This window comes from Macaca thibetana, chromosome 6 (assembly GCF_024542745.1).
Source record: "Macaca thibetana thibetana isolate TM-01 chromosome 6, ASM2454274v1, whole genome shotgun sequence".
Taxonomy (NCBI): Eukaryota; Metazoa; Chordata; class Mammalia; order Primates; family Cercopithecidae; genus Macaca; species Macaca thibetana.
This window is the reverse complement of record NC_065583.1, coordinates 74,021,000-74,043,994: the sequence shown is the minus strand read 5'-3', so window position 1 is coordinate 74,043,994 and position 22,995 is coordinate 74,021,000. Positions and strand designations below refer to the sequence as shown.

General features: G+C 39.2%; 1 protein-coding gene across 3 annotated transcripts in view; it reads right to left on the bottom strand.

Annotated features, from left to right (window-relative positions):
- The window catches only part of EFNA5 (ephrin A5), a 295,452-nt gene that overhangs the window by 113,654 nt on the left and 158,803 nt on the right, over positions 1 to 22,995 (bottom strand). The window contains exons 1-2 of one of the 3 annotated variants that reach the window (XM_050794620.1): positions 15,162 to 20,856; positions 12,623 to 12,666 (exon numbers count right to left, since the gene is read on the bottom strand). The exons of the other annotated variants lie outside the window; for them this stretch is intronic. Of the exons in view, the coding sequence (XP_050650577.1) occupies positions 12,623 to 12,666; positions 15,162 to 15,170 (53 nt within the window). The 5' untranslated portion in view covers positions 15,171 to 20,856. Of the gene's footprint in view, positions 1 to 12,622; positions 12,667 to 15,161; positions 20,857 to 22,995 lie in introns of those variants that run through there. 3 annotated transcript variants of the gene reach the window in all.

Genomic DNA, 22,995 nt, shown 5'->3' with positions numbered 1-22,995 from the left:
CCACCACGCCCGTCCTGGATCAGAAAAAATTTAAACCAAACTTAACAGATTTAAATTTTCTGTGGGTTAATGTTAAAATCATACCTAAAAAAGTTTTATTCCAACGTGAACCTAAGTTCGCATTCTAAAAGGTACCTAGAACCTCAGGTGCCTTCATTGGACCCTAAAGCTTCTGAGCATTTTATGGTTGATTTGACCCCACCTACCCCCCGCCCCCACCAAGATCTAACACTAATGTTTCATTCCTGTAACTGAATATTATCAGTTTTTCATATCATTTATTTGTGGCAAAATGAGAAAAAGAACATATCCATAGTAAGGACTAGGTACAGGAAAATTCTCTAGGTGGCCTTGCACTGACTCAGTTATGCTCTTTCTTGCTTGTTGCTCTCAAGAATAACTGTACCGGTGTGTTAGGAATGCAACATCTTGAGATAAGAGGAGAGCTGGCTGGAACAGCTGGACTTAGTTCCAGTGTCCCCAGAACAGGATGTTCTTCAACACTTTAGCCCAGCAGATCTCATGACTCAGGGTATAAAACCCAGGGTGGGTGGATCTCCAGGGTCCCTCAGCTGGGGTACAAGTGGGGCATGCAGGGACAAGATTCCATCCTCCCTGGGCAGCTTCCTTGAACCATGGGGGACCAGCTAGCTAGCAATTAATTCTAGGATTATGTTATTCCTTGATGCCTATCTATAGATAACAAACCTGCTTTGTGTAGCTTGTGTGCTTGGGTGTTCTGTCTCACTAGACTCAGACAAGTTGGTAACCAGTGCATAGTGAACTTGCTTCACAGTATGCCATTTATTTATCTATTTATGCATTTTAGGGACCTGATCTTCCTATGGTGCCCAGGTTAGACTCCAACTCCCTAGCTCAAGGGATCCTCCTGTCCCCGCCTCCCAAGTAGCTGAGACTACAGGTGCACGTTACCATGCCCAGCTATTGCTTTTAGCCCATCCCACCCATGCTTCCAATTAAATAATTATTCTATCTCCCCGAATTACGTGACATTTTCCAAAAAATAATCATCAAATGAATCCTTTCAAAAGAAGTCAAGCATCTCTTGCATCCTCACCCTGCAGCACTTAGAGGCAGGTCTGCCAGCAAGGGGGTGAAATCTTCACCCTCACCTTTCAGGGCAGTGCAGGGCAGGCTACCACCTGCACTGCAAAGTTTATCCAGTATGAGAGTTCCTTTGGCAGGGAGCACAAACTGCTGACTTATGCTTGCCACTGCATAGGTAAAGGACACTGATACAGGTAAAGAAGTCTGCATGTGCACCGTCATGACCAATGCCTTACAGCGGCTACTCAGATTCCTCTTTACTTGCTGTGTCACCATCCAGTGAGGAAAAGCACCTCAATATTAATCCTAGTTACACAAACTCTAACAGGACATGATCCTAACCATTAGGGCAGTATTAATTAAGGTCTCTTGCAGAAATGCTGCTCATTATACATTTAAAAACAAGATGCGGTTTCATTAACTCTTTTACTTTCAATAATCTTCAAACTCAGCTCCCAGACAGCAAACTGGGTTCCATACTTGCTTAAGGCTTAAGAACACATTTTACATTTATTCTCATTCAAGCCACATTGTGACATGAAGTGATTTACGAATTAGAGAGCACATGTGTTATCAGAATTCTGTAATAAAATGTTCAGAGACTCTTGGCTTTGTCACCATTAGGGACACAGGCTGGTTTTTCCATGGTCTGTCCAAACGGCCTTTAAGGTAATGGTTAAAGGACAAGTCTCCACCTCTGTGCATATTACAAATTGTAACATGGTGTATGCTTCAGGCAGAAGAACTCTTAATTCTAGCATGTTCTCAATGGCAATACAGAAGGCCCCTCCCTACCTCCCTTCCTTCCTTCCATGGAGTTTTGCTCTTACTGCCCAGGCTAAAGTGCAATGGCACGATCTCAGCTCACCACAACCTCCGTCTCCCGGGTTCAAGTGATTCTCCTGCCTCAGCATCCCGAGTAGCTGGGATTACAGATGCCCGCCACCATGCCCAGCTACTTTTTGTATTTTTAGTAGATGGGTTTCACCATGTTGGTCTCAAACTCCTAACCTCAGCTGATCCACCTGCCTTGGCCTCCCGAAGTGCTGGGATTACAGGCATGAGCCACCATACCTGGACTGTTCTTTCCTTTTTCTTGGAGACTGGAATAAGGGAAGTCTGCTATTTTTATGACTTTATATGTGTACCCACGAAATCTATGTGCAAAGATTACCTCTTGAGAGGAGAACTGAATAGTTGGAAAATAGGAGTGGGAAGAAGACATGTTTTTTACTGTATACTCTTTTATAGCTTTTGACTTTTGTATCATGTACATGTATTATACGCTCAAATACTAAAAATTAAATTAATTAATTTTTTGAGACAGAGTCTCACCCTGTCACCCAGGCTAGAGCGCAGTGGCGCAATCTCAGCTCACTGCAACCTCCACCTCCAGGGATCAAGTGATCCTCATGTCTTAGCCTCCCGAGTAGCTGGGATTACAGGTGTGCACCACTATGCCAGGCTAATTTTTGTATTTTTATTCAAGACAGGGTTTCGCCATATTGGCCAGACTGCTCTCAAACTCCTGGCCTCAAGCAATCTGCTTGCCTCCACCTCCCAAAGTGCTGGAATTACAGGCATGAGCCACCAACCCTGGCCTAAAAATGTAATTTTAAAAGAACAAATAAAAGCAAAACACCTACAAACTTATCTAAATCATGTTTAAAAAATTTATTCAGTCTTATACAGTTACAAAACTTTTTAAAAATCTAACCCTTAAAAAATATTCAAAACACATTTTAGAAAAAATGCTTCAAAGATTTTATATCTAAAACACTGCACCTGGACACTGTTAAGAAACAGTTATATGTCATCCTTTTATTATGATAACTATTCAGCTAGAAAGATCATTACCTACTTTGACATTATAAAAGTTAGTGAGTTTAAAAAATAGATAATGTGTTTTTAAAGGAAAGCATGCTATTTTTCCCTCTAAGGTATACTTGACAAATGTTCAGCATTTCAAGTAAATACACATTATTTCATTTATCAGCTGTGATCATCTCATTCTCTTCAGTATGACTTAAGAAGCTTCAGGAATGTGTTTTTTCTCACCTCAAGTCACTCTCACAGGCAAGCCTTCCATTAGAGAAAGAAGCCACCAGACGCCACCAGAAACTTAACAAAATTAAAGATACCTTAGGCCTCTCAATTTCATTCCAAAAGAAAATCGTCCTTGGCCGAGCACAGTGGCTCACGCCTGTAATCTCAGCACTTTGGGAGGCCGAAGCGGGCGGATCATCTGAGGTCAGGAGTTTGAGACCAGCTTGGCCAACATGGTGAAACTTCGTCTCTGCTAAAAATACAAAAATTAGCTAAGTGGTGGCGGGCACCTGTAATCTCAACTATTCAGGAGGCTGAGGTAGGAGGATCACTTGAACCCGGGAGGCAGAGGTTGCAGTGAGCAGAGATCAGAGATCAGATCGAGTCACTGCACTCCAGCCTAGGAGACAGAGCAAGACTCGTCTCCAAAAAAATATAAAAAATCATCCTTAAGGTCTATTCTTGTAAGAATTTTTTTTCAACAGGGAAGCCAAAAAATGCTTAAAAACATATATTATTTTAGATTTGAAGCCACCACCTAGGGAAAAGGAAATATATGCTATGTGTTATATAATGCCCCTCTGGAATAATTACTGTTATTTGTTCACTTTCTAGAGCAAACACCATAGTTTTTTTGTTTGTTTGTTTTATCTTTTACAACCAAATACTCCCTAGAAAATAGGAGATAAAGACCAATAAAACCTTTGTTCTCTCTCCCTTCAGCCAACCCCTAAGGCATATTTTACCTCCAGAGTTGTTATCTGAAGTGAATGACTGATTAAAAAAAAAAAGTTAAAGGACCCAGACTGCTGAATGTGTGAGGTAATTGCAGTGTTTCCCACACCTTGTTTCTCTTTGGCTAGGCCCTACCAATAGTCACTGTTCCTACCAGCCTGCTTTTGCAGAAAAGAAAAAGTTGCCTAAGTACCATGGCTCCAATGCCTAAATTCCTTTATCAAGAAAAGAAAGAAAGAAAAAAAAAAAGTACAGGACAAGACTCTGGAAAACCAAAGTCCTACATTTACAATGCACTTATTTAGATTTGTAAACTCCTAAATGGCAGGAAAATATTAACATGTACTTCTAAGGAACTTTCACAGGCAAACAGGTTAACTTCAGTAGCTAACTGCACAAGGTTTATAATGAGCTGTAGGCCCTTTTTTTCTAACTCTCTTGGCCCAACTGGTATACTTTGCCTTCAGAGTATTATCAGAGTGTATATGCATTGAACATTGGCACAGTCTATCATTTAATATTCACAACACAATTATTACCCACATGTCACAGATGAGGAAACAGGCACAGGCACTTACCCAAGTCTACACTGCTTGTTAGTGTTAGTGTGGAGGCTGAAACGGAGGCAGGCTGGCTCCAGAGTCTGCATCCTAAACCCTATTTTGCAATGAGTTTAATTCTCCTAAAATGAGCAGAAATGAAATGTAAAACATTTTTTACCCCAACACTTTTTTATGATGTCACTGACTCAGGTAGCAAGCATCCATGAATTCTTAAACTTTTAACATTATTCATTTTTAGTAAATATCTATTGACTCTACAGAATATGCAAAGTCTTGTGTAAGATATCTGAGGGGAACACGAGGAAGTATGACAAATAACGCCATGTTCCCAAGCAGTTTGAAACTCCTTGGCACCTCCTCTCCACCAAAAATGGAGAAAAAAAACAAATTAAACATTTAAAAATACAATTCCAAGCATCCCCGGAAGTCAGGATCTTCTAGTACCCATGGCCTATGATATAAAATGGTTATAGGCCTGGTGTCGACTGGGTTGCTGGGTTCAGTTTGCCTGGAAGTGGATTCCAGAACAGCCTGTCAGGAACAGGTAGTTTCTGTAGTCAAAGGCCGGAGGCAAGCTTTAACTACCTCCTGTACTGGCTTGAGATGAAATCAAGAAATCCACCCCATCACTGCTTGTCCAGGCCTCTTTTTTCTGTCCTTCCTCTAATGTTAACCCAATTTCCCCAAATTACTTAGAGCAGGCCAGCGTGGTGGCTCATGCCTGTAATTCCAGCACTTTGGGAGGCCAAGGTGGGTGGATCACCTGAGGTCAGGAGTTCGAGACCAGCTTGGCCAACATGGTTAAACCCCCGTCTCTACTTTAAAAAGTACATTAATTAGCTGGGCGTGGGGGCAGGCACCTGTAATCCCAGCTACTCAGGAGGCTGAGGCAGGAGAATCATTTGAACCTGGGAGGCAGAGATTGCAGTGAGCCAAAATCACACCATTGTACTCCAGCCTGGGCAACAAAAGCGAAACTCCCATCTCAAAAAAAAAAAAAAAAAAAGCCAAACAAAACAACTACCCAGCATCTCTTTGCTACAGACAAGATCAGAGAGTCTCGTTCATCCCATGTTTCTGAGAGGTAATGTCAAGTTATTCCAGTTCAGCTGCTTGTGTTTCCATAGAGGATGAGCATTTGGCCTTTAAGAGGGATTGCAAAGTACCTTATCACAACGCTACCTACATGTTTGGTAGGTCTTACCCCTCTCCTCCTTCCTGCTCTCACTGACACAGATTTGTAGCAGAATACACAAAGATGCCTTTTGTGGGAAAATGTTGCCAACTCTACCCCAGACAATAGCTGATGCTGTCTGTTGGGGCTTGCTAAGCAATAAAGTGCACTTAAAGAATAACTGCAACTTCCGTTAGTGGATGACCCATTCCTAGGAAGGAACATGCCGGAGAAGAAACGTGGGTCAGCAAACCTAGGACTAAACCCAGATGCAGCAGGGCTTTTGGCTTCTCCTCCTTCAGACTAGGCCATAATCTCCCTGAATGAGACAAAGTGGTTTTCAGAAAGTACCAAGTAGACAGTTCATAGGAGCAAGTCATATCCCATTTAGAGTCTTGGCTTTATGCTAACGGGGACAATGTCTCCTGGACTCCTTTGGCATGGCTCACCACCTGCCCTCCTCCTGACCAGCATTCTCATTGTCCCAAAGTAGGCACCTGTAGTTTCAGAACCAGCTACCTGAGCTTGCTTCCATTTATTAAGACAATTTGGGCCTAGAAGCTGGTTGGAAAGTTGCCATGGTATCATGAGCAAAACATTAGTCGGCTTGGCTTTGCTATCTGTAGCAGTAGGTGACCTTTTATTAAAAATTGTTGATGTTCATGAGGACAAATAAATCAACACACTTACATCTCCTAACTCATTTGTAGGAACAGGTTCATATTCTGCTAAAAACAAAAAATCAGGAGAGGGTCAGAGGCTGAGGCCTGGGCAGGGAGGCTATTTTATGTAACTGTATTGGTATAAAAGTACTCCTTTTGCTAACCATATCTAGAAGGTAAAAGTACCCTTATATGGAGAAATAATACTGGAGAAATAATAGTCATGAAAAGATAGGCTGCCTAAAACATAAAGGCTGGGAAAGGTTTTCTGAACAGGTAGAAACTTTGAAATGTGGTAGGATCTGATTAGATGGGAACCTGTCCTGTCTGCATGAGCTAAAGCTCTAAAGAAGGCATAAGATGCTTGTTTGGTGTCTGCATCTCATGGTACCTAGAGAGCACTGGAAAATCTTAGCAACCTCTTCAGTTTGCTCCAGTTAAATCTGAGTCTATAGACCACCTATGCGGGACCCGTTACATAACACGCAGGGCATAGTGCAAAATGAAAATGTAGGACTCCTTGCTCAAAAAGCAAGAGAAAAATAGTGCCATTAAGAACACTAACATATAAAGCTTTTTCCTTTCTTCCACAAACTCTCAATTTCTCATGATGTTTTTGATTTGCTATTTAAAGTCATTATGAACAAAGAAAAAGAAAAACTAAAACATTTAATTATTAGCATGAAGTTTACCATTTATCTTTATTTTTATCATTGTTATTATTTTTTGAGACGGAGTCTCAATCTATCACCCAGGCTGGAGAGCAGTGGCGCGATCTCGGCTCACTGCAGCCTCTGCCTCCCGAGTTCAAACGATTCTCCTGCCTCAGCCTCCCAAGTAGCTGGGATTATAGGCATGTGCCACCACACCCAGCTAATTTTTGTATGTTGACCAGACTGGTCTTGAACTCCTGACCTCAAGTGATCTGCCTTTCTCAGCCTCCCAAAGTGTTGGGATTACAGGCGTGAGCCAAGAAGCCTGGCCTACAATTTATCTTCATATGGTACAATGACAGTTTAAATGCAAATATAAGAGCATTTAACTTATATGTGGAATAATATGACACAACCTTTTTTCATAGCTCATACATGTGTATTTATTTCATTCTTACTAGGGCAGTGGAAACACTCTACACAACTAACTCAACTGAAACTAACTCAACTTACAAATTTCTTGATTCATGCATATTATACCAACACACTATAGGAACAGACAGTTTCTATAATGTACTTACTTTCTACTCCCCTGGAGCCTCCCTGGACCCCCACACATCATAGTCTACCAGAATTCTGTATTTGTGAAACACTGTGAATGTGATATGCAGATAGCGCCACAATGGACAAACAAACATATCACACATCGCCTCTGCTCATGCAGATGCTCCATTTATGAAACACTAGTTCAAAGACAAAATTCTGAATTTTGAGACGTTGACAGCAGAGTCTTAAGCCACGTATGGGGCTCTTCTGAACTCAGGGCCCTGTGTGACAGCACAGGTTGAATGCCACAAAGCTAGACCTGCACCTCAGACCTCTGGCCAATATTCTTAGAGGGACTATTCCTGAATACTAATAACGAGGCCTTCCAAGGAGGTAAGTTTGATGCCAGTGTACACACTGTGATAAGGCTGCAGGGGGTAGACTACATATAGTGATTACCCTGTAAATTACCTGTTCATATAGCTTCCCCAGGTTGTGTCATTAGGGCCTATGGTTTTATATGTATGTATGTATGTATGTATGTATGTATGTATGTATGTATGTATATCAGCCAAAGGAGTCTTTGATTTCTTTTACTGTGAGATTTCCATTGGAAACAGACACCTGCTTTGCTCTCTTCTCCTTTTTCATTATACCATAACCAAATAGCAAGCACATAGATTTTGCCTGGTCATTCTAAATCAAAAGACACAAATATATATAGGAAGATCTCAAAAAAAGAGAAGAAAGATGAAATTTTTTTTTAAATCGGGGGAAAGTAAAAATACCCTCAATTCTTAAATCTCCCACAATGCACAACAATAAACCTTCCCTGATAAGGGCACTGCCAGGGATATACTCCTCTCCCTTTCTGTCTCTGAATAACAACAGGTTGCAACTAGTTTGAATTAAAGAGCCTGCATCTGCAGCCAACAGCTGGAATTCAGCAACTGCTGTTAATCCACCTTAATTGCTTATTATTCTATGAGTTCTTGTTTGTGCTTTTGTTATTCAAAGTAATTTTCCCCACATGCACATACTACCAAGCATGGTTTTAGCAAGCGGTGGCCAAAGAATTCTTGTGTTTCCATCCTAGGGTTGTTATTGTTTTGTTTTGAAACAAAAACACATCGACACTGGATTTTTTTAAAGGGTTAGCAAGTTAGCAGCGATGCCCACAGATGGACTAGCATTGGCCTATATGTGCAAGAGATACAGGTATTAGCCAACGTCTAAATAAGAACAAGTCTTCTTTTGGTGTTTTAATTAGAGCCGCAGTTAGCAGGGTTGCTATTTTCCCTAAACAATTCTTCCCCTCCTTGCGTTAGGGAGGGATTTTTACTCCACCACTTTATTGCACTAGTGAATAAATGAGATACCAGGGTTCCAGGGAGAAAAAAAAAATTACCAATATAAACGCATCAGGTGCAAATTACCAAGGTAAATAGGCCCATGGAGATTGTAAAGCTAGCAACACCAACTGGAATATCTGAGAGGGCCAGCAGGAGAAAGCCCATGGGTCACGTCTCAGTTCTGCAGTGTACTTTGTGTGTTTCAACCCTGATCATTCATCCTGCAGCCTGCAGAAAGGAATCCACAGCACAAAGCAGTTGTGATTTGGCATTGACAGTGTTCTAACTAATGCTTCAGTTGTGGCTTTCCTATTCCCCTCTCTTTTTATTCACCCAAATGCCACTCTTGGGTAGTGTCTCTCAAAGCAGATCCTCCATCGTAAGAGACCACTGCGATATAATATCTCCAACTATAAGTTGATCATTAGTAATTATTTGTTTTCTGGAACTATTCATAATCTGCAATAAGGAAAAACTGCCACAAACATCCATATTAACTGTGGTCTGTAGGGCATGAAGGCTGTTCTTTTTTGTTTTCCCTACAATGTATACGTATATCCGCTAAAGAAAGTATTCGTAGCTCTGCATTTCTTCTTTCCATTGCTCTTTATTGCAAAGTCTTTCTTGTTCTGTAATAATTTTGCCAAGGTAAGCCTAGTCCCACTGTAAGCTTCACATAAAGCAAAGACCTGTCATATACTTGTCTCTCCCACAGTGCAGCACTATTTACTGACCTGAGTTCCTTTTTTTTTTTTTTTTTCTAGAAGAGAGCAGGCAAAGCTTTCCATTAGCCTGGCCTTGTTTCCACCCAACACTATCCTCATATGGTGTGGCTGTCTCACCTCTTACCGTCTTATAAATGTAGCCTGAATGCACACTTGTTAGTCTTATTTATTACCCTATTTGTGTACTGAAACACACGTCCCTTAAAAATTAGCCTGCTCTGCCCTGACTGGAACATGAAATTCTGCAGGCAACTGAGTATACATTCAAATATAATAAAAGGGCTATATCATAACAAAGGTCTTTAAGGGATATTTGCCTGGCTCTTAAATCACCTTGATTTTGTTTTTTCAAATAGCAAGTACCTAAAAAATATTCCAAAAAAAAAAGGTTTCCTGTGAACGTTTCAGCCAGGATTGTTCATCCTGAAGCCTGCAGGAAGAAACTTGTGAACCACTGAGTGGGAGAATTCACAGTGGAGTCAGCTCCAGCTCCTAACTCTTACTATTTATTCATACCTGGTGCCGTCTTGGTTTTATGCTTCCTGTTTTAGAGCATGCCATCAGGCTAGATAAGGACATATTGTGTGCATGGTATAAACTAACATGAGGACAACTTCTATAAACCTTCTACAGCGTATAGATCAAGTGTCATTCTTAAAGCCACAGGCCCTCATTAAAACAATTTATTTGCATGGATTAAGCCTCACTTATAGATATTGAATCAACTGTATGATTTTGTAAATATTTTTTTAAAACATTCTGTTTCTTTCTTAGGATATTTCTTACCTCCTGTACAACAAAACATCAACCATACAATCAATAAAATATAGTCTTTAGCTACAAATTAAGCTTCTTATTCTATCTGTGTAACAATCATTATGTGGTTGAATGATGATCTGCAGTCTTAATACATTATATCCTGTTATATTAGAGATGACATAAAAGTGCAAATATTAGAGCTTATTAAATCAGCCCCTCCTTAATCAGTTTGGTAGCAATAAACCAAATTGCCTTGACTTAGCAAAGAAATTCCCAGAAACTATTTTTCTCGTTCAACATTTGTGATTTAATTCTTTAAAAAATATTTCAGTGTCTTATTTTGCACAACCATTCACTATTTGTTTGAAAAACTTAAAACTGTAATATCATTTTAATATAGTCATTATAAACTAAAATTTAAGATACATACTATAGGCTACATTTCTATTGTGGTATTTTAAGGCTCACTTTGTTGAAGCAGCAATTATTTTCGTAACTTGAATTAATGAATGCTGATTTTGTATGTGAAAGGACGGAGGGAAATGTCATACTTTAATTCATGCCATTAAACAAACAAAAAATGGCCATAAAGTCAAAATAATAGAACTAGATGAAAAAAGTAGTGGATCGAGAACCTGTGAAATTTTCTCTGATTTAAACTGTTTCTTGCCTTAAAGAAAAGTACTGCAGCTGTGATACAATTATGAGCCCTCCTCCCTTTAAAAGCTGATGTCAATGAGGAATACCCTATCTGATGGGTTTCTAAGATGTACACCGGGCATCTCCTACGGAAGTTAGTTAATTACACCAACCTGCGGCTGTTAGCACTGAGGACTGCTCCTCTTCACCCAACATAAGGCAGAAACCAATCCTCTCAGTTCACTGATCTAATTCCAGTTTTCAGGCACGCTGGCCATCCACTGCCTCCTTCCCTTCCCTCTCCAACTCTTAGAAAACAAGGAGTTAATTTATGTTCATTTTATCCATTTCCTCTCATGCCTCACTGCAACAGGAAACTGCCGTCTCTGTTGTGTTTAGACCAGTCTCGTCTTAGCCACGAGCTAACAATACCATCATTTAGAAAGAGCCCTCATCATGCCACAGTCAACATCAAACTGTTCCTCGACATTCCAAATTTATCTGGCACATCTCCCCTATCTGATGCAAATGAACCAGCAATCATTCTAGGAAGCAGTGCCTTAAAGAATTGTGATCCTGACACTGGCGGTTTACTCATTACATTATGACACACAGCTGTATCCTGTTGTTTCATCTGTGGGGCTTCTGACAGCACGTAACTATAACTGCTGAAAAGCATGTACATGGGGTTGATAAATATACACACATACATACATACATACATACATACTCAGGATGTGCAGAGGAGAATGTGGCCGTGCTCTAAGTGTATCAAACTATGACTTCTAAATTCCTTTCCATCAAATGCCAGTAGAAGCACTTGATAAATGGGCCCTAGGAGAGCACTTCTCATTGCCTCAGGATGGAACGACTCGCAGGCATACGACACTCCATCAATACAGAGAGCTGGCAGATTGAAAGGCAGGAAGGACTATCTCTGATACGGTGCATCTGCTTACTAATAGCAGCAGCACTCCAGCCCTCTTCCCATTCATCGCCTACAGAAACCACTCCTCAGAGAGGCACGCCAGTCAACAGATGGTCTCTGGCTAAGGTGTAATCAGGAGCAGCTTGCTAAATTTACCCAAAACAAATAGAATTACAGGCTTTTGCCTGAGTCTGAAATTGAATTGAGAACTTGGGTGGTGGATAATGGAAGCTAAAATGGAAGAGCTCAAAATGTATCACAGCATGTTGGGAAAGGGCCGGCACAGGGTGCAGTCTCAGTTGTGAACTCCACTGTTTACTACCAGGTCATCTATTGCCAAAAAACTTGTCTACTATGCAGGATCGTTTCCCCTCAAGATCAAAGCTTCCAGAATTGGTAAAACTGTCACCAGTTAATGAAGTCATCTGCCTTCGGTGCACAGTGAACAAAATACTACCTGATGTTTTGAATATGTTTTGCCCAGTTGCAATGCCTTCACGTAAAATGTCAACAGTTTTAACCATCCTACTTTCATTAGTAGTTTTTATGTTCACTAAAAATCTGTCATTCAAAAGGTAAGAATCACTAAGGATTCTGAATAATGTGATCTTCTAAGAACAGGTGTTCTGATGTCTATCTCCAGAATTCCTCACTGTTTTGAATCATGCATTGCTCAGAATACAGGCAACATAAAGCCTCAGAAATTGCCTGAAAAAGTCAGCATAAAATTAAGAGTAAATCATTTAACCTATGGCTTTGTTTCACTACTTACATAGTAAGAACTGTGCCACCCACACAAATCACTGTATCAGGAAGCTGTAAAAGTAAATGAGGCAAAATATGTAAAAGCACTTAAGTTATAAACAGATAAGGTCTTAAGGATAAGGCTATTTGTAACCCAAGCTATCAGCAATCACTTTAAAATTATTATCTTCATAACCTTTAACTTTTTTATTACTAGAGAAAATTGTTTACCCATTAAAAAGGCCAATAAAAATTAAAAATTTCAGTTTCTAATATTTTGTTTTCTAATCGTCTTTGGAAATAAAAAGATGTGTATTTTGTGAGTATTTTACATCATTCAGTATTTGCAATGCAGAACTTTTAAAATGTATTACAGCATGCATTGAATTAGCTACCTTTAAACTAATAATCAGGCAATTCTCCTCATTCTTCATGACTTAAAATCCCATTATGGAAAATTTCATTTTCATACATCAGTCAGTCTAACACTTTCAAACATCGGTTATATGAGAAGTATCTGAAGTACCTTCTATTTTCTTCAAGCATTTTGTTGTAAGGAACTCTGCCATGCAGAGAAGGAATCCCAAAAGAAAGGTCTTTTTTGTTCAGGATGAAAGTATTTAGAGAGAGGATATTTTTTAAATTAACTAAAAAAAGAGCTTCATTCTTAAGGTTTGAATTATAGACAAGGGCTAAAATATCTTTTCACATAATTATTTTTTAAAGTAACTGACTTGAAATGAAACTAGCATTTTTCCTAAGTGGATGCTGTTAATTAAGTAAAACAAAATGTGTCCCTACACTCAAAGAGGACACATTTTTAGTGATATGTTATATATATATAAAAGAACTAGATGCTAAAGTTACCTTACTAAAATATGTATCTTCTCTATATGGAGCTTTATCTGCTATTCTCTCTTCTTATATAGAAATAGAAAATTCATTATTAATGTACAAATAATATGCATGCTTATAGGAACAAACATTTTGAGCTGCAGAATAAACTAATGAAAACAGTACAGATAGATACAGATATCTAATTACTACATTACCCTGGGCAAATCATTTAACTGCTCTCTGATTCGGTCTGCCCATCTGTAAAATCAGTGGAACAGCTTCCCTGCCTATCCCCAAGATATTTGGTAAGAGTACATGAAAAAGTGTTGTTGAAGCCTATTTAGGCACCAAGCTTAAAAGGTCTGGTACATATTTGTGAAAGTACAATTATAATGATTTTCATTACTATTCTAGTAGACTCTGAATTTTAATCTTTAGGAATAACCCTCATTATTTTATTTTAAATGCTTTGAAAATATAGCTATAACAGAAAAACCTATCATATAACTACTGGTAAAATTTTGGCCCTATAATATCGTCATATTTATTATTCAATTATTGCTTCAATAAACCACTGTATGTATAAAAGGTAGACTTTGTTTTTCTGTATCTTTAATACAATCTGTTCTGAAAAACTACTGTGATATTAATAATAAAGGACAAGCTCTGTAAAGAAAAAGCGCCTAACAAGAACTTGGCAATGATCTCCATTCAAAGCAAAAATGCTATGAATTTTAAGATAAGGGACCTGTTATATGTTAAGTAAAAATATTCATAGTTTATTATTTATGAAGCAGTAGGCATTGCATAACTCTGAGAAAAAATGCTGTTCATTATATGAATGGCAATTTCAAATAATATCAAATGATTTAAGTTCAAAGGACTTAGGAAAGCTTCATGGCATCCTATGTTATTAATTTCACAAAAATTTCATTAGAAAAAAAACTGAATCCTACACGAAAAATGTTAAACTACAAGGTGCACTGTGTACTGATTCTCCATGCAACAAATCTGCAAACATTGCCTAGGGCATGCTGTATGGGAAATCCGGACAGCTGGAAATCATAGCAGACAAGGAGATTTAGGTCACTGATCTCAGAATTGGAAAATTTCCCCTAGTGAGCCAATATGAATCTGGCACATATCATTGATACGCACACATACACCCCTCCTATATCCTCAAAAAAGTAACATATCACTGAGAGATATCATTAGAAAATGTATGCAGTAATAGCAAAGGGTGTAAATATGTAACTGATTGAGTAGGAAAATCTTCAATATTCAGTAAATATTCATTGGGTACCTCCTATGTACACAACACTGTGAGAATCAGTAGTAAGAGATGTAATTAACGTTTATTAAGTACTTGCTATTCTAAATTCTTTACCTAACTCATTTAATCCCCCTTTCCCATCTCTCTCTTTTTCTCTCCCCCCTTCTCTTGGAGATAAATAATAATTATGATCATCAACATCAGCCTCATCCCCATCTTCCATTTGAGAAAACTGAAGCCTAACTGAAGTAGCTTGCCCAAGGTGATAGAGCTAGTGAGCGACAGAGCCAAGTTCTGAACCCTGGCAGTCTCATCCAGTCTACACATTCAACCACTATGCTATATTGCTCTAAAGCAGAACCACAGGGAGCCACAGGAAACACTTCAAGCTCCTTAGCTTTTACGCTTTATTTGTGTAGCTCTCACTGCCTGAAATGACTCCTAGTTTAGGACTCACCAGTTCCATGAACCCTTCCCAGGTTTCCCTCAGGAACAGTTGTCTACTCCCTTCTCTGGTCCATCAAGATATCCTGTACATATTCCACATTCTGTACTTATCAGAACTATAACTATGTCTGCATGTTTGCTCTTTTTGTGTTAGGCTTGGCCAAGAATCCAGCACACAGTAAACATCCAATAGAGTAAATGATTAACCTGTCGTTGGAACATTACAATTTAGTTGAAGTAGTAGTCTGAATTCTATTGGTGTAAGTATTTGTGTTTGATAATGGCAAATAAGAATAAAGATTACCTTAGCAAAGGTTGCTAAATTATGGACTGGGGTGAAGATAAGGCTCAAATCTGACTCTGATGGACCTTAAAGGATGGGAATGAATCAGATGACTGGAGAAGAGGAGAGGCAGTTTGGGGCCAGATGAGCAGGAGCAGGGGCTTCGAGAAATGAGTGCCTGAGGCAGGTGTGGAGGGTGGGCAGCCCGTTTAACGGCAAGCTAAGGAGCCTCAAATGTATTCTTAGGGCACTGGAGAGTCTTGAGCATGGAAACAACATGATCAGAAAAGCGAGGCAGGAAAAATAGTTTTGGCTGCAGGAAAGACAAAGGTGAATAACAGAAAGTATATAATATCTAGATTTTGAGAGTGAAACCTACTCAGAATCCTTTTTTAGTAAGGAAAAGGGCAGCTGAAACATTCACCACCTGCTGAAAAAGCCTTATGTCTCCAACAAGCAAACTATTACTAATAGTTTTTAATGTACATAAAAATTCATTAAACATTTATTGCTGCTTTATTATCCTATGGGCTAAGAATACAGAATTCTTATCTCTTGAGAGATAAGAATCTAAATTTTTGAAAATGAAATACAGAATATGGATTAGAGAAGAAACATAAAATGATCAAAAGTTTGTACGTGAAGGTCAGAATGAGAGAGCTATCATTCTTATATAATATGATCTGTCAAAATAAAAAAAAAACTTTTGCTCAAAAATAAATGATACATTTTTCTGATTGTATCAGAAAATGAGAAAGGACATTAGAAGTAATCTAATCCCATAGCATTTTAGAGATGAGAAGAATGGGAGGACCAGAGAAGTTAAATGATCAGCTCTAGGTCACACAGAAAGTTGTCAGTAAAATATGGATTACAAATCTCATCTTCTAACTATGGTTGACTGCTTTGCCTCTGCTGCTTTTCATAAAGCTATAAATATGATTACACTAGAAAAATAATTCTGGTATATTTTGGCATAAAACAAATTATAAGTCTTTAATAACATCTATGTAAACTTTAAAAGATTAAAACAATAGAGCCAATGAAAATGGATCATTCATTCATTTAGCAGCCTATATTAACTAAGAACCTAGTCAAGGAATGCAGGAGTGGATGAAAGGTTTGGATATAAATAATGGAAAATGGCAAGGCATGGTGGTTCACACCTGTAATCCCAGCACTTTGGGAGGCTGAGGCAGGAGGATCGCTTGAGCTCAGGAGTTTGAGACCAGCCTGGGCAACATGACAAAACCTCATCTCTTAAAAAAAAAAAAAAAAAAAAAAAAAAAAAGCTGGGCATGGTAGTGCACCTATAGTTCCAGCTACTCAGGAAGCTGAGATGGGAGAATCACTTGAACCCAGGAGGTTGTATTTTGGACATGCTGAATTAAATATAAAATTAATGTCACCAGTGTTTTTAATTTCTTTGTAAAAATGTAGCTATTAGAAAACTGAAAATTACATACATGGCTCATATATTTCTATTGGACAATGCCACTCTGGAGAATGAGCAAAGATTAACCTGCTGTGGGCTGGTGCATGCCTAGGATGGCCGGGAAAGAGGACAAGGTGGGATCTAACCATTAAAGGATAAGAATCTGAAGATTTTTTTTTTTTATTAAAGACGAATTTTCAGGGAATCATGAGGAAGAAAGTCTCACAGAAAAAAATGTGGGTAGTTACCCATTAAAAACGTTTCTCCCATCATCTTTGGAACTTTGGGCAAATCAGGTGATGCCTTGGGCAAATCAGGTCTCCTTCCTCCTGCCACTGAACTAAACTTGCAGTTTATCATTCTGTTTGTTCTCTGTGGAACTGTGAGCCAAGTGAAGTGCAGATGGATGGCTTCTTAGAATAGAACTGAAAGCATGCCAGTACTTAAGTTAGAATAGCATCCACCTTCAGTGACCACAGTTATGTGAACACCGTAGGTCCTCACGCGTGAGGTCACTATATTATAGAAGCAGCTCTCTGGATAATTATTCACACACACACAAACACACACAGACGAATGTCATCAGAGTTTTTTAGTGTAAAACACTATTTCCATGCATATCTTCTGCTGCATAGTTTCTTTAATTCCTGTATATGTCTTTTAAATAAAAATGTGGGCCTCATCTGTATTACACCAACCTCGAAGACATGAATTGCAGACAAATTTTCAGAATAACTTCATGGCTATCAAACTGGCTAGAATTGAAATATCAAGGTCAACCCTGCCATTTTCAAATTATCTTCAGCCGTGGTGATATAACAATAATCTTAATTAAACAGACTTCTAAAAACTAAGTGTAAGTCAAGCTTGAACCATCACTATTTTCAGAGTATACTAAACAGCTAGTAATACAAGTATAAGCAATAAATTATCCCTGATTTTTATAATAATGAGAAAAAAGTTCTAGAAGTTAATTCCACTTAAAGGTGTTTCGATAATTAATAATTTAATTTTTCTCATGTCCAATGTCATTAAGGAATTTGGTATATTCATTACTTTCTAGGTATATACATTTCAATGTTTCATTACTTGAAACGTTTCATTTAATCATTCACTTATTTACTTATTGCAGTGTTCCTTTATTGTATTGCAGTTATTTGTCCTGATGGTTTATAGTTCCTCAATTAAATGGATATTTTAGGTATTCTGGTTTTAATTACCTAGGAGCAAACTTCAGGTTTTAAAATTGCATTTGGACAGAGTGCTATTCCTATAAATTTATTTATAGGCTGGTTTTGCTCTTGAGTTAATCAGAATTTGTGTCACTTACATAACAATGGTGACTAGTGTGACATCCTCTAATGTAATTTTGCTAAAAATTTTCTTAAAACCCATTAATACATAAGAGCAGATGTCTTTAGATACCCCTTTACAGACTCTTTAAGATGACTATTTGTTCTTTTCACCTGAAAGAACCAACACAAAAGAGCAAAAATGAGTGTCAACTCTTTCTTTACTTCTTTCTCTCTTTTCTTTTTTTGAGAAGGAGTCTCACCCTGTCGCCCAGGCTGGAGCGCAATGCTGCCATCTCAGCTCACTGCAACCTCCGCCTCCAGGATTCAAGCAATTCTCCTCCCTCAGCCTCCCAAGTAGCTGGGATTACAGGCGTGTGCCACCATGCTCAGCTAATTGTTTTGTTTTTTTTTTTTATCTTTAGTAGAAATGGAGTTTCACTACGTTGGCCAAGCTGGTCTTGAACTCCTGACCTCGTGATCTGCTGGCCTCGGCCTCCCAAAGTGCTGGGGTTACAGGCATGAGCCACCATACCCGGCCTGAGTGCCAACTCTTTTTACACCCCTTAAAAATATACTCATATACAGATAAATGGTTATAAATGATTAAAAAACGTAGATGAGGAAGACTGGAATACGGTCTTCATGAGGGCAGAAATTTTTGCCTATTACATTCATTAGTACAATCCTAGAACTCAGAAGAGTCCTTGACCCTAGCAGATGCTCAATAAATATCTGTGTATTGAATGGCACATAATGGACACTCAGAATATAAATGTTTAATGACTGAATAATTCATGGAAATGATTAGGCCATTAGTTAATAACAATATGCTACATGATCATCATTTCACTGTATGCTACTGTCAAAGGCATTTGAATCACAGCAACTCCATCTTGAATAGGGGCTGGGTAAAATGAGCCTGAGAGCTACTAGGCTGCATTCCCAGGAGGGTAAGGGATTCTTAGCCACAGGATGAGATAGGAGGTCAACATAAGGTACAGGTCATAAAGACCTTGCTGTCTTTATGTGTGGTAAAGAAGCCAACCAAAATCCACCAAAACCAAGATGGTGATGAAAGTAACCTCTGGTCATCCTCGCTGTTCATTATATGCTAATTGCAATACATTAGCACGCTAAAAGACACTCCCACCAGTGTCATGACACTTTACAAATGTCATGGCAATGTCAGGAAGTTACCCATATGGTCTGAAAAGGGGAGTAACCCGCAGTTCCAGGAATTGTTCACCCCTTTTCCGCAAAACTCATAAATAATCCACTCCCTGTTTAGCCTATAATCAAGAAATAACTATAAGTATCCTTAGTCTAGCACCTCGAGCTGCTGCTCGGCCTATGGAGTAGCCATTCTTTTATTCCTTTACTTTCCTTTCACTTCACTCTAGGAACTTGCACTAAATTCTTTCTTGCAAGATCCAAGAACCCTCTCTTAGGGTCTGGATCTGGACCCCTTTTCTGGTAATAGTACAATATGAATACTTTAAATGGTGGTTACCAGGAAGTCTTAAATGTTTATGACAAGTAGGTGCTTAGTAAGTTTTCTTGAATATATGAGTGAAGAAATAAACTAGAAAGACTGAGTCACAATTTAGAAAATAAGTCATGAGGTGCTGAAGGCCAGAACTGCCCAATCTTCTTTTTTATAAACCTCCTGAATGCAAGTTTTAACACAGTCTCAAAAAAGTTGTGATCAGTTTCTCCAAAGTTACATACTGAGACTAGGATGATAATGAGCTACCCACTCAGGATTCTGCAAGGACCAGAAATCTTTTCTTACTTTACATACTTTCAAATACAAAATATTTTAAACTACATGGTTAATTCAACCTTGTGAACTGGATGGTCATCAAAATGAATATATAATTATTTCAACATACTTGCATTTCTATTTTTTTTCTTTTTGAGATGGAGAGTTTCGCTCTTGTTGCCCAGGCTGGAGTGCAATGGCACAATCTCGGCTCACTGCAACCTCCCCCTCCTGGGTTCAAGTGATTCTCCTACCTCAGTCTCCCTAGTAGCTGGGATAACAGGCATGCGCCACCACGCCTAGCTAATTTTGTATTTTTGGTAGAGACGGGGTTTCACCATGTTGGTCAGCCTGGTCTCGAACTCCCGACCTCAGGTGATCAGCCCGCCTTGGCCTCCCAAAGTGCTCGGATTACAGGCATGAGCCACTGCGCCCGGCCCCACAGTTGCATTTCTAAATATAAAATCCTCACAAAGTTTGAAAAGATGATGAAATCAGGGACATTTGAACACATTTTTTAAAGTAAATGGATGTACGGAATATTATGATAGAATACAGTAGTAGTGGTAGTCAAGCATGAAACTGGTAGATAAACAAAAATATACATGTAAAATAAACTCAGTATTTTAATAATAAAGTAAATAGTATCCTAAACAATACACTGTTTTATTAATACTATATTTTGCTGTTGTGACTTTCTATGCATATCCATTTATAAACTGTTACATTCCAACCTGAGACTTTTTTAAAAGTACAACAATCTTTTTAGTTTCAACTTTAATCTGTAAATTAAGTGCCCTAAATCATCTAATAGCATAGCTCTAAATTCATCCTTACCACCACTGCCTATTTAACACCAAAACCATCCATTAAAAAAAAATAGTTCTTATCTATCAATGCATACATATACTACTTTTCTTAAAAAACAAAACTGACGGCCGGGCGCGGTGGCTCAAGCCTGTAATCCCAGCACTTTGGGAGGCCGAGACGGGCGGATCACGAGGTCAGGAGATCGAGACCATCCTGGTTAACACGGTGAAACCCCGTCTCTACTAAAAAATACAAAAAACTAGCCGGCCGAGGTGGCGGACGCCTGTAGTCCCAGCTACTCGGGAGGCGGAGGCAGGAGAATGGCGTGAACCCGGGAGGCGGAGCTTGCAGTGAGCTGAGATCCGGCCACTGCACTCCAGCCTGGGTGACAGCGCGAGACTCCGTCTCAAAAAAAAAAAAAAAAAAAAAAAAAAACTGACTAATAATGTGGCACCATGAACATGTTATATGCAGACATGGGTTGTTCAAAGGGCTAAGAAACAATTATAGCCCTGCCTACTCACAATGCATTCCCCCAAATTTTCATTAGCTTACATCACAGTAAGACTTCACAAAATTTTCATTTGAAAAGACCTACTTTCCTTATGATCTTGCTCACAAAACACCCAAAAGGTGCATTTTGAGAAAATGAAGAAAATGCCATGATGCTATCTATGGCTCCTGCAACACTTGTTTTACTTCCTTTCGAAAGAAATAGAAAGTCAAAGGAGACTTCAAATGGTGGGCAGATGTAAATGGCATTTGCCTGAAAAGACATAAAGCAGCATTCAACAGGGAAGTCCCACCCCACTGAGTCTGTATAAGCGCTCACTCCATCTCTGTTGTAGTTGAAGACAGTGGCTGTCAATCAATCCTGGCTCAGTGGTTAAAGAACCCCACATAGGCTCCTCAGTAGGGTGTAAATGGCTCCAATCGCCGGGGTATAAGCAACTGATTTGCAAGCTGAGGGGCAAAACAAAACAAAACAAAACAAAAAAAACACCAAAAAAAAAACCCCACCTTGTTTCTTCCTCACACAATCTGAAATCAATACTCTAGCCTGTTGTTTTACCTTCTAAGAGGTTTACAGTTCTTGTAGGCCATCATTCCAGAGAGTCACAGAAGGCACAAAACTGAAGCATGTCACCCAGATTAAGAAGCTGAAGACTTTGTGCTGATTTTCAGTGATTATTGCCATTAAAATAGAGTAATGAGATAAAGTTTTGCCAGAGCCAAACACACACCATGGTGTTTTTGTAAAAGCATATACAAGAACTGAACTCCAAGATGACAGCTCCATCGAGCAGCAGTCACCAAGAATGCTGTTCTGAATTCAAAGGCAACCCTGCTAACCACTCTTTCTGAGTAAATCACTCAACCTCTTTTACACCTCAGGTAGTTCATTGTGCACTACCTCACCATGGGTTGCTTACCAAGAAAACGTAATAAAAATAATGGGGGAGCTCTTTGAAGACATAAAATTACTGTGGAGAAAATCAACTGTAAATTTAAGTCTGCACTCTTGGTGAAGAAGTCTCCAAGTGAGCTAGTCTTGATGAGGTCTTCTTTGATGATTTGGACCATATTGCTCTTAGTAGAAAGAGGCTCTGTCCTTTCCTGATGGGGACTTACGTACCCAGTGGCCAGGAGGAATGGACTCAGGGATGGGGCTGGGGGCCTCGCCCACCAGGCATGAGAGGTAATTTGTGCTTCCCTGGCTGCCTTGGTACCTTGCCTCTGTAGTTTTGCTTCAGGGATGACATGCTTCAGCTCAGGCTGCTGTGCTTAAGTCCTCCTATAGTCAGAGATTTGGGGCTGGGAAAAGACGGCCAGCTTTACACCCTCCTTAGCCAAGAGGAGAGGAGGAAGGGAGGGAGGGAGGGAGGGCGAGAGAGAGAGAGAGAGAGAGAGAGAGAGAGAGAGAGAGAGAGAGAGAGAGAGAGAAACTCTATCAAATAAAATGCCTGTGGGGATTTACAAGGAATCACTCACTTGGGAGCTCAATTAATAATAAAATGTGATGAGCATGTTGATTCTGTGGGTTTTGTTTCCAACACGTTTTCATATCATTTGCTACCTGCCTCATTTCAGAGCATGTCAGGAATGGGTACTATCCCATTGCAAAGATGGGGAAATGAGTCAAAGTGTCTCACTTGTGTAGCAAGTAGAAGCCAGATGTCAGAAGATGTATGCTGGGCAGATGTTAGAATTTTAAAGTGAGAACTACCTGAATGGCCCCAGCTGAAGACATGGTATTCT